Source organism: Trachurus trachurus, assembly GCF_905171665.1.
Source record: "Trachurus trachurus genome assembly, chromosome: 5".
Classification (NCBI taxonomy): Eukaryota; Metazoa; Chordata; class Actinopteri; order Carangiformes; family Carangidae; genus Trachurus; species Trachurus trachurus.
Genome location: NC_139896.1, coordinates 31,755,140 through 31,765,800, shown reverse-complemented (window position 1 = coordinate 31,765,800; position 10,661 = coordinate 31,755,140). Strand labels below are relative to the sequence as shown.

The window sequence follows — 10,661 nt, the reverse complement described above, 5'->3', positions numbered from 1 at the left end:
CAGCTACCAGCTAACTGTAAAGTAGCATTAGCCGACCGGCTAGCTAGCTAAGGCACTATCGTTATTCTCATTCGTCGTACTGAAGAAGGAGGACTGCCATCATATTTCGGTTGCTACGATAAGAAAAAGTCACCCTCTCACCGGGTGTTTGTCTAGAACATCAGGAAAGATGACTTCTGTATTGGTAAGTCTATCTGTATGCCACTTGTTACTTGGAGACCACGGGGCTGAAGTGCGTCTCGTACTGGGAGTCTCAGTGACCACTCCACTGCCACCAGTTTGTCATTTTCTGCTGTTTAATTAATTTCAACCAAACCAATCAAAGCACGACCTGTAACAGTGTTACTGTTGTTCTATGTGGCTTGAAACCAGCGTTTTATCAAGTTATGACTTCTGTTTTGTGTGGGTAATATTATAACTGTGAAGGATAGAGGTTACTCAACTCCTTTTGAGGCCAGTGAGCAAACACCTGTCACAGACATAAGCATGATGTGATGTTAAAAATCTTTGCATGCTTTTTTTCATATGGTGTCAAAGCAAATAACTACTTCTCTGTGACATTGATCTTGCAATGTTTGTGTTAACATACGTGTAATGATCATAGCTTGTGAAGGATGCACGTGAAATGACGTAAAATTAACTACATTGCATCACTGCAGCAAATTGCTTTTGTTTTGAGCCAAGTCTCACTTGTATTTCTCGTTTGCTGATTGGGTGTCATCATGTGTAGGACATAACCTTCTCCACGGATTTTATAGTAATCCTGTTTGATAAGAGCAAACATCCATAAAATCGATCTGAGCAATATTTGAGAAGTATGGTGTGGGCTGGAGTGAAATGAGTATTTCATCAATGATACCTGGCGTATAATCAACATCGTCAATCAATGGGCTCCATGCACAGCACTACGTCCTGAACTTAATGCTGCTCCTTTGTTTCCTGTCTTACATTATTGGACAAACTGATTAATCCAGGTGTGTCTGACCATTGTGACTACACGGACACACCTGGATTAATCAGTTTGTCCAATAATGTAAAACAGGAAAGGAGCAGCATTAAGTTCAGGACGTAGTGGAGCTGTGCATAGAGCCATTAATCGACCAACCTACTCTTTGATCAGATTTGATTTCTTCATTGGTTTGCTCTGGAAATGACACCAACGTGAAACCAACTTCCTTGGGATACTTTTTAAATTTTATTTACATAATGTAGAATATAAAAAGACACAAAAGCGACTTAGAAAAAGTACAAAGCGTTGAATTAAAACAAGAAAGACCTCTGCTTACACAACACACAATCCATCACAACTTTCCCCTTCATATCAGCATTAACTCTCGACGCCATGTTTGTCAAAGTGTCTCATAATAATGCCCAGCTCCAGCTCCACGGTGCCCATGGCTTCGGTTTGCAGTCTGTATCTGTCCGCCCCGCTATATATGAGGTCCGGGCTGCGGAGCTGCGGTCCTCCGCCGACGAACATTTGCGTAAACTGCTCCTGCCAGGAGCCCAGCGGCCTCCAAGTCACACAGCTTATCCGGTGATGTCCGGGGCTTGACGGGACGTGGCAGTATCCGTAACCGTACAACTGGCAGCGCCCGAAAGAGTCCTGGTGCCACACTTGGAGATGAAGCTTGGGCCAGCCTTGGAGGCCCTTGGTCGCGTAGTGCAGATCGATGGGGTGACTCCAGTACGCCATGTCTCCGATCTGGGGTATGTCCACCTGGGTCTGACCCTCCTTCAGCCCGGACAGGAGCCGCCATGCTCCTCCCGTATGGACTCCCCATTTGCAAAACAGGCTGTTCTGCGGGAAACCACTGGCCCCGACGATCTGCCCGATAATATGCAGCTCTGCCATGTCACAAATGCCCCCTTGTCCAAATACATGCGGCACCGGGAGTCCTCTACCTCCGAGGTTAACGGCTGCTTTAGCTGCTAGCTGTGATTAGCGCCTCAGCTCTCGTCTCCTTGGTAACACAGCCTGCCGTTCTTTGCCTGCCGTGGTATGCCCTGCGATTCGCCTGTCAGGCGGTACTTCCTGTCAGGCTGCCGGTACATCCCGCATTTTAAATATATTAAAAACCAAAGTCCATCATGTACCGTATAAATATTTCGAAAAAGAGCTAATTTGATTAGTGGAGAATAGATCATTGATCATGGCTCATATTAAGCATTAGTGCCTCACAGACAAAACACAGGGCCCTACACTTTATCTCAGTGTTTTGTTTCCTTTTTGTTTTACATCTTTAATAAGAATCAACCCGTGGAGTGGACACAAAATACGACCTCACTTAGTGTTAATTCCTCTTAATCAAACGCAGAGAATGGTTGGACAACATCACTGCTTAACTCAAAATGTGTGTTAATTTGTCTGTGTCCTAGGAGTTTATCTTTGGAGCCCAGAGCAAGTTAACGGGGAAACAGCGCCACGGTGCTTCCAACTTTAACCAAACCTGTTGTAGACAATGGCATATTTACAATAGCATTTTGTTTATCTTCAGTAAATGAATTATGAAATAACAGTACATTAACAAAAGTTCATATTACTTTTCTGTGCTAGAATTTTCTATTTGTTTCCTCTCACTTCAAAATATCAGATAAATTGTAGAATATGATAAAACATGGTTGTATTTTTGAAACCTAGATTTTCTTGGCTTAAATACTGTATGTTACCTCTGCCAAAGTCTCACTGTCTCTTTGTCCATGCAGTCTGATCCAACCCTTGAGAGACATTTCAAGGGTCACAGGGACACTGTGACAAGTGTGGACTTCAGCTGCAACATGAAACAGCTTGGTAACTATTACTGCTTTCTTCTCTGTCTTTGTGTTTGTCTGACTGTCACAACTATGTCGCTGTGGTTGATTTTGTCTTTGATTGTGTGTTTTTATTCAATCCCTTGTTCCTCCTCCTCCTCCTCCTCCTCCTCCTCCTCCTCCTCCTCCTCCTCCATCAGCCACAGGCTCCATGGACTCCTGTGTGATGATCTGGAATATGAAACCTCAGATGCGAGCGTATCGCTTTGATGGACACAAAGATGCTGTCACCTCTGTTCACTTTTCTCCCTCTGGCCACCTGGTGGCCTCCGCTTCTAGAGACAAGACTGTACGCCTTTGGGTGCCCAGCATGTAAGTTACCTGTTATCTGTTACAAAGCCCCCACATAGGTCAATGGTGCTGACTCATAAAAGCAACAAAAGTAAACAGTTTTGCTGAATTCAGTTTATCTGGTGCTCCTGCCAGTACGGAGGAAGGTACAGATTGCAGAACACCCACTGGTTTTGATTGTTCTCTTAAACTTTAATTTTTATCTTGGTGTTTGCATGTGTGTCCAGGAAAGCTGAGTCAACAGTTTTTAGAGCTCACACAGCTACTGTGCGCAGCGTAAACTTCTCTGGTGATGGACAAACTCTGGTCACAGCCTCTGATGACAAGACCATCAAAATGTGGATGGTCCACAGGCAAAAGTTCCTGTATTCTTTCAACCAACACACCAACTGGGTCCGCTGTGCTAGGTATGATCACACACACACACACACACACACACACACACACACACACACACACACACACACACACACACACACACACACACACACACACACACACACACACACACACACACACACACACACACACACAGACATTTCACACGTTAGATATTAATTGCTACAGGGGATATTTGGGCTTATTCTTTTGCTTTATTGCATCACATTTCCCTATACTCTATACATGTATAAATTGCTTTGCAACATGCCAATTTACAAAACTGTACAGTAGTTGAAGACTTAGGTTATGGACAGTTTTCCATTGGAAATTTTGATTTACAAAAATGTATTTCTTTGCAGGTTTTCCCCAGATGATCGTTTGATTGTGTCATCCAGTGATGATAAGACCATAAAGCTGTGGGACAAGAACAGCAGGGACTGTATTCATTCGTTCTGTGAACATGCCGGGTGAGTGTGTGGGAGAAAGAAAGCAACCAAAGAGATGCACTCTAATTCTATTTTTGTAAAACTATAGGATTTATAGCATTATGTTCTTATGTTCTGTGACTGTCAGTAATGTACTGTTTTTGGTTTAGTGGCATGAGGTTTAGTGAGCAATATAATAATTTTAAACTGTACTGTATGTCATGGTTGGTGTTTTTTTTTTAAATTATAATTGCAGTCAGACTAAAAAGGTGACAGGCCTCATAATCATGTTGTGTTCTCTTTCAAAATCTACTGATAAAGGCACGGTACACCTACAGAATGAGCTATTCTTGTTTTAGTTGAATTGTATAAAAACATTTAGAGATTTTTATATAGTAAACATTCACTTAAGCACTGTAAAAACACTGATAAGACTACATGCCTCACTGGACTAAATTTCTTTCTCCTTTCTCTGAAGATATGCAAACTATGTGGATTTCCATCCCAGTGGAACTTGCATTGCTGCTGCCAGCACTGACAACTCTGTGAAGGTGTGGGACATCAGATCCCATAAGATGCTACAACACTATCAAGGTAAGGTCATCTCAGAAAATGTGTTAAGGTTACAGTGCTCACAATGAATTAATCTGCGACAGAAATTAGCATTCAATCAATGCCTACTTGTGGCTTTAATGCAAATGTATTATCTGCTTTAATGAAAGAGGACCGCAGGGACCTTGAAGACACACATTTGCTACATTTTTAATTTTATTTAGCCAATCCCAAATATATTTGTTTTGGATGTATGCCGCTTTTCCTGGGCTTCAAAGAGGGCTAATAGAAGAAGGGCTGCCATCCGCTCTCACCAGCTTTAGAAAGCCTTACCTTAAACATAGTAGAAAATACAGCTGAGGTTTCCAACAAATAACTGAGACAACACCAAGATAACATTAAGATTTAAAGCTTGTGATTAAAGTGCAAATAAAGATTCATGATTTCTTGCATATTCAATAAAGCAAATGTTGATGCCTTTTTGTTAGTCTGGTACTCAGTCTGATTGTCCTAATCAGCTCTGTTAAATGGATTTAAGCTGTGAGATCTAATAATGGATAATCACATCTGTCTGAGCAGACTGAGCATGAAGATAAAAGCATTTCCTCTCTTCTCCTCTGCTCTGCTCTCCCCACCTCTCCACAGTGCTGCACTTCACATGCTCTACTTAAATACCTGTTTTACCAACCTTAAGTGTTAAATTGTAGTTAAAATGCAGAAATCTTACTGATAAGAGCTCTGCATTTGCAGATCAATGTTAGATAATTTAAGAAATAAACCTTGCGATAGGTAAATCTAAATAATGTTTCTTTAATGGTTATGTACAGTCAGTAGTCAGTATGGTACAGGATGGGTAATCTTTTAGCTGTTATTTCACATGGCTTTGTGTTATGGGTATGTTTCTCCTGCTCTGTATCCTTGCATGAACCTTAGCTGGATGAGAATGTGTCATTGCATCTTGTAGCCAGCAGAGGGACCATGTTGCTTGTTGAATGTCTGCTGCTGTCCTCATTTGTCTCCATCAAGAACCCATTCACCACATGTTCGTATAATTTCAGGTCTGGGGAAGTTTCGATTGCTTGCTATAGGTTGCTATACTTGACGTCATGATATATGCTAACGTAAACCTGACGATAAATCACACAGTAACCGGGGCAGGGTGATTTGCAGCAGTGGGACCAGGGTATCCATACCAGCAGCAAGCATCAGTCCTGCTGAAGTGCTCTTGAGCAAGATGCTGTCCAACAATGTATACTGTTGCAGATTAACTGATAATGAAAAAGCCCTTGCAGCCCTGGTAATAATCATTGTTATTATCATTGCTGTGATCCCCTATGTTGAATTATTTGAAGTTTTTTTTTTTTACCATATGTGTGTGTGTTTGTTTTCCAGTCCACAGTGGTGTGGTGAACAGCTTGTCTTTCCACATGGCCGGTAATTTCCTCATCACTGCGTCCAGCGACTCCACAGTGAAGATACTGGACCTTGTAGAGGGCAAACTACTGTATACACTGCATGGACACCAGGTAGACACACACACACACACACACACACACACATGGACACTAATGCACACACACACCAATACCGTTTAAATGTCCTGCAGGCTTGACTGCGCAGTTTACCCGCTCATGATCACAGTAGGTCATGTCTGCAGTCTGCTCTGTTGTTCTAGAGTTCTAGTGTGTGTGTGGACAGTAATGTGTGAGTGTGTTTGACATCTCCTTTGTGCATGTTTGATTCTCTGAAGTGTGTATGTGTGTGAGTGTGTGCATATGATGCCTTTTTTTGTATGTGGTGTATTTTAGTACTTGCCAGGCGAGCGGGCAGCCCACTCATGATGACTCATCTCAGGGTTGTTGGAAGGAAACAGAAGTGTGTTTCTGCCTCCGTTCCTCTGGATCCTCTCCTCCTCTTCTTCTCTTTATCCTCCTCTCTGTTTCCGTCCCGTCCTTTTTCTCTGACTTTAACACGCCTCTCTCCGTGGCCTCATGTGTTCTTGGTGGTGTTGTAGTGTTGCCACCATCGCTGCCCTGCTTTTCTTTTCCATTTCCCCCCCCTCTCTATTTCTCCTACATCTGATGCACTCACATTTTGGCCGGCTGGACTATAGTTGGCCGGACGGCTCGCTGACTGTATCGGTTTGCTTGAACAGCTGATGAACTGGCTTGCTGGCTAGTTGTGGAAATCAGCGGCTTGCCAGTACCACATGTGGTCCGTCTGTTTATCAATCCTTCTGTACACGTTGCCCGTCTCTCATTCTTGCCTTTTTTGTCGGTGTGACCTGTGCTGCTCCCAGTCTATGTGCCAAGACTCTCCTCTTTGTCAAGGACAAAAACAAAACCCCTCTTTTTTTCACCCTTCTCTCTTCACACCTCCAAATTTGTCATCTCCTGCACTGTCTCCGTTTTCTGTTGTTGTTCTTTTTGGCTCCATGATGATTCTGCCAATCTGTTGGTGCTGGGAGCTCATAGGGTGTTAATTGTCTCTCCAATCGCATAGCTAGAGATGGGAGAGACCCCAATCTGTTATTTTTATGTATGTTTACGTGTCTCCTTGTATGTTTTGCTGTGTTTGTGTGTTGGCCTGTGTGCATGAAGTGTATATGAAAACACTCAGGGTTTCAGAGGTGTGTTTTGCTGTCAGATCTGACAAATGTGTAGTTTGGTGAGCCCCAGGAAGACCTTACCTGGCTCAGGTTAAAATGTTTCTGTTTCTCTGTCTAACAGTTGACTTTCACAGTGTATTCTAGCAAGTCTTCAACTTCACTATAGCTTTTAAAGACCTCATGAATTAGATGAGATGCTAGTGATGTTCCAAATTTTAAAGGGATAGTTCAACATTTTGGCAAATTGGCCCATTGCCAAAATCCCTATAGTTTAGGAGTAGGTTCGTTACCTGTAATTGTCGGTGCAAGCTATTTTTAGAATGGTGGGGCAGAGCCTCGAGCTGCTCAGAGCTACGGAGGCTAATGGGATTTCTTGGTTTCCCTCATCAAACTCATCAAACCCAACAACTCCAAAACGCTCTGGTGGACAAGTTGTGACCTGCTTGAAAGCGGTTGAATGGTGGGACATGTTTTCATGTGAGAAGTTAGAAATGAAAAACGAGGCACAACAATAAAACATACCAAGTGTCATTAAGAAGCTTGTACAGCAATGTTTTCATTCACATATGGTGCATGGTGACAGGATACAAAGTCCTACCAGTGGTTTTATGCCATTTCAATCATTAGCGTCTGGTGGTTGTGGTAACATAGTCATACTAATAAATACACTGCAGTGCACCGATAATGGCAAAGCAGAAACAGATTCATAGCAAGTGAGACCAATTTGTGAACAATTTGAACCATGGATATTATCATTTGCTGCACATCTTTTTTTAATAAGGAAGATGCATACAATACATTGTGGTGTGAAACAAAGTAAACTCTGCAGGGCGTATTTTTGGCTCATAGCACGAAATGTGCATGTAAGTGTTTCTCTGTTTCTCAGAGCAGGCCAGGATAAACATGACACCAGGCCTGTGCTATGAAACAAGTTGAACATACACAGGATTCACAAGAACACAAATCAATATAAACGTTTCCCCTTTGTATGATGATGAACAAACTAGTGTAGTGTATAAAATGTCAAATAATAAAAAAAAAAGCGAAACACCCATTCCAACTTTACATAGCCAGAGATGACATCTGAAAATATATTAGACTTCTGGTCAAAAAACTAAAATATTTTTTATTTAGATAATATTAATAATATAAATTTCTTAAGATAATTAATTCGCACTATTGTTATTCGGTTCGGCCATTTTATTTCTTTAAACGTATTATTATCAAAATTTTCAATCAACTTATCAGTGAATTTACTGATTGTTTCAGCTCTAATACATTTACCTAATTTATTCAAAATACCAAGTCTAGTACCTTTACAGTAGCCTATAGCACTATAGAATATAGAGTACTGGCTAATACCTAACACTGGCACTACAAATGTGTTGCTGGTGCTCAAGTGCTTTATACTTGTGGAAATCCACCCAGTCAAACAAACTGCACTTTAAGTGTGTCAATGATGAATATAAAGTATTTCTAACCACCACTGTTAAGCAGCGGTGGTGTAGTCATAAGTTTATTGAACTACGTCTGGTTTCTGCAATCCATGTTCATTTATCAGTACATAAAATGTGCCATTTAGTGTCAGGTGTGTGTGTGTGTGTGTGTGTGTGTGTGTGTGTGTGTGTGTGTGTGTGTGTGTGTGTGTGTGTGTGTGTGTGTGTGTGTGTGTGTGTGTGTGTGTGTGTGTGTGTGTGTGTGTGTGTGTGTGTGTGTGTGTGTGTGTGTGTGTGTGTGTGTGTGTGTGTGTGTGTGTGTGTGTGTGTGTGTGTGTGTGTGTGTGGACATGGCGAGTGCCAGCCTGGCAGCAGGCATTAGTCAGAGTAGAGACAGAACATGCTGTCTGTCAGGCCGTCGCGTTGCCATAGTGACACTGTCTGCTTCTCTCAGGTGCTTCTGGGAAACCATTCCTCACCCAAACCAGGCTGTCTGGGTGCCAGCCACAGGACACGGCTCCTTTTTTTCCCTTCCCAGCAGCGTCCCTGTCCGCCTCTTTTTCCCCTTCCTTTGTTTGCTCTCTCCTTCATCTCCTCTTTTGAACACAGTCAGAGAGCTCAGGCAGTAACCGTTGACCCCGTTCTGCGTTGTGAGGTAGAGGAAAGAACAAACCAAGAGAGAGAGAGAGAGCGTGATTTCTGTGTTTTAAAAAAAAAAAAAGCTGGATCCTGTCTGCACTGCAGGTTCAAGCACGCACACACTCAGCCACATGCACACGGCGTGCCAAGCTCCTCACATCCCCCAGGTGATCCTTTTTGGCTCCGACCATGTGTGACCTCACCTCACCTGAATCTCCGCTTTCCGTTATTGATTGCTCTCCCACAGTCCCGCACACCCACTCACCCTCCTCCTCCACACACCCACACAAACATCCAAGAGCTTCTGTTCTGAGCAAATTCCACTTCCCAGATGGTTTAAAATAGAGTCGTTCTGATAATGCAAGTCTGTGCACGGATCTGTTGTAATTAATTCATTAACTCTACAGTGTCACACCTGGATGAAATTCCAGTTTGCCGTACTTCAGTTCTTCCTCTCTGCTCTGAAGCAGCGCTCATGCAGCCACTGCAGCTGCTGCAGCTCTGTGTTCTGTGTGTAGTTGAATCCTGGAGTGCTTTACTTTCTTGTATGTTTTGCGTGAACACCTACACTTTGCACTAGTCCCTTTGTAAGTGTAAGTTGCTTGGCAGAGGAAGACTTTTTAATTATTCATACCTAAAGTTACTATGTGTATGATGTGAAAATGAATGAATCCTTTCATAGATAGCACCACTTTTGCAGGGATTGTTTCATTTTTTTTTTTTTTTTTTTACATTAGATACTCATTATTATTATTATTTTTATTCAGTTGGTTTATTCTGGTCTTGTAAAAACAAGTACAATAGACAAAGTATAAAACAAAAACAAAACACAACAAAGCAATACAATGCATATGTAACTCAACTCACCAGTCATTTGACTTATTGTTTGTAGTACATTACATTACATTCCGATTTGCTGACAACACTGTGCAAGTCACCTGTCTGTAATGATACTAATTTTGCTTTGATTATTGAACTTGGGCAAACAGTTTACAGTTAAGCAGTGCAGGATGCTTGTGTTAGTCAGACAGATGATACACAACTGGGATGTGATTTCACTCTTCCATCACCTTCAACTCTGTGTCCCTCCCTCCCTCCAGGGTCCAGTGACCTCCGTGGCCTTCTCTAGGACAGGAGAGTATTTTGCGTCTGGAGGCTCTGATGAACAGGTGATGACCACAAATGATCCTAAAACACTCAACCACATATAACCAAATGACTGAAATGAATTAAACAAGAAAGCAAAACTATTGATGTACTACATTTTAGTATTTGTTGATATGCGTGTTGGTCATTTCACTTTGGTGTGGTATTTTAGAATAAAAAACAATTTATATTCACCCCACAGGTGATGGTGTGGAAGAGCAACTTTGATGGCAGTGAGTGTGGTGACACTGTCAGGCTACAACATAAAGCGGCACCACCATCCAGCTCCGTGGTTCACCTCCCCTCTAACTTGAATCCATCTGTGCTCCGCAGACAGGTACGTTCAGACAAACAGTCAGCTGACAACAAATA

General features: G+C 42.2%; 2 protein-coding genes across 2 annotated transcripts in view; one reads left to right on the top strand and one right to left on the bottom strand.

The window, feature by feature from the left end:
• poc1a (POC1 centriolar protein A) overlaps positions 1-10,661 on the top strand; it is a gene marked incomplete at its 3' end in the record, with an annotated part of 36,393 nt that continues 25,732 nt past the window's right edge. Inside the window, exons 1-9 of the mRNA XM_083972189.1 lie at positions 1-184; positions 2,707-2,791; positions 2,952-3,123; positions 3,330-3,509; positions 3,843-3,950; positions 4,387-4,502; positions 5,853-5,986; positions 10,244-10,312; positions 10,492-10,626. Of these exons, the coding sequence (XP_083828315.1) occupies positions 170-184; positions 2,707-2,791; positions 2,952-3,123; positions 3,330-3,509; positions 3,843-3,950; positions 4,387-4,502; positions 5,853-5,986; positions 10,244-10,312; positions 10,492-10,626 (1,014 nt within the window). The 5' untranslated portion in view covers positions 1-169. The remainder of the gene's footprint in view (positions 185-2,706; positions 2,792-2,951; positions 3,124-3,329; positions 3,510-3,842; positions 3,951-4,386; positions 4,503-5,852; positions 5,987-10,243; positions 10,313-10,491; positions 10,627-10,661) is intronic.
• Positions 1,310-1,924, bottom strand: b9d2 (B9 domain containing 2). Its single transcript, XM_083971016.1, has one exon. It carries the CDS (start codon positions 1,853-1,855, stop codon positions 1,328-1,330), a length of 528 nt encoding a protein of 175 aa, XP_083827142.1. The 5' UTR covers positions 1,856-1,924; the 3' UTR covers positions 1,310-1,327.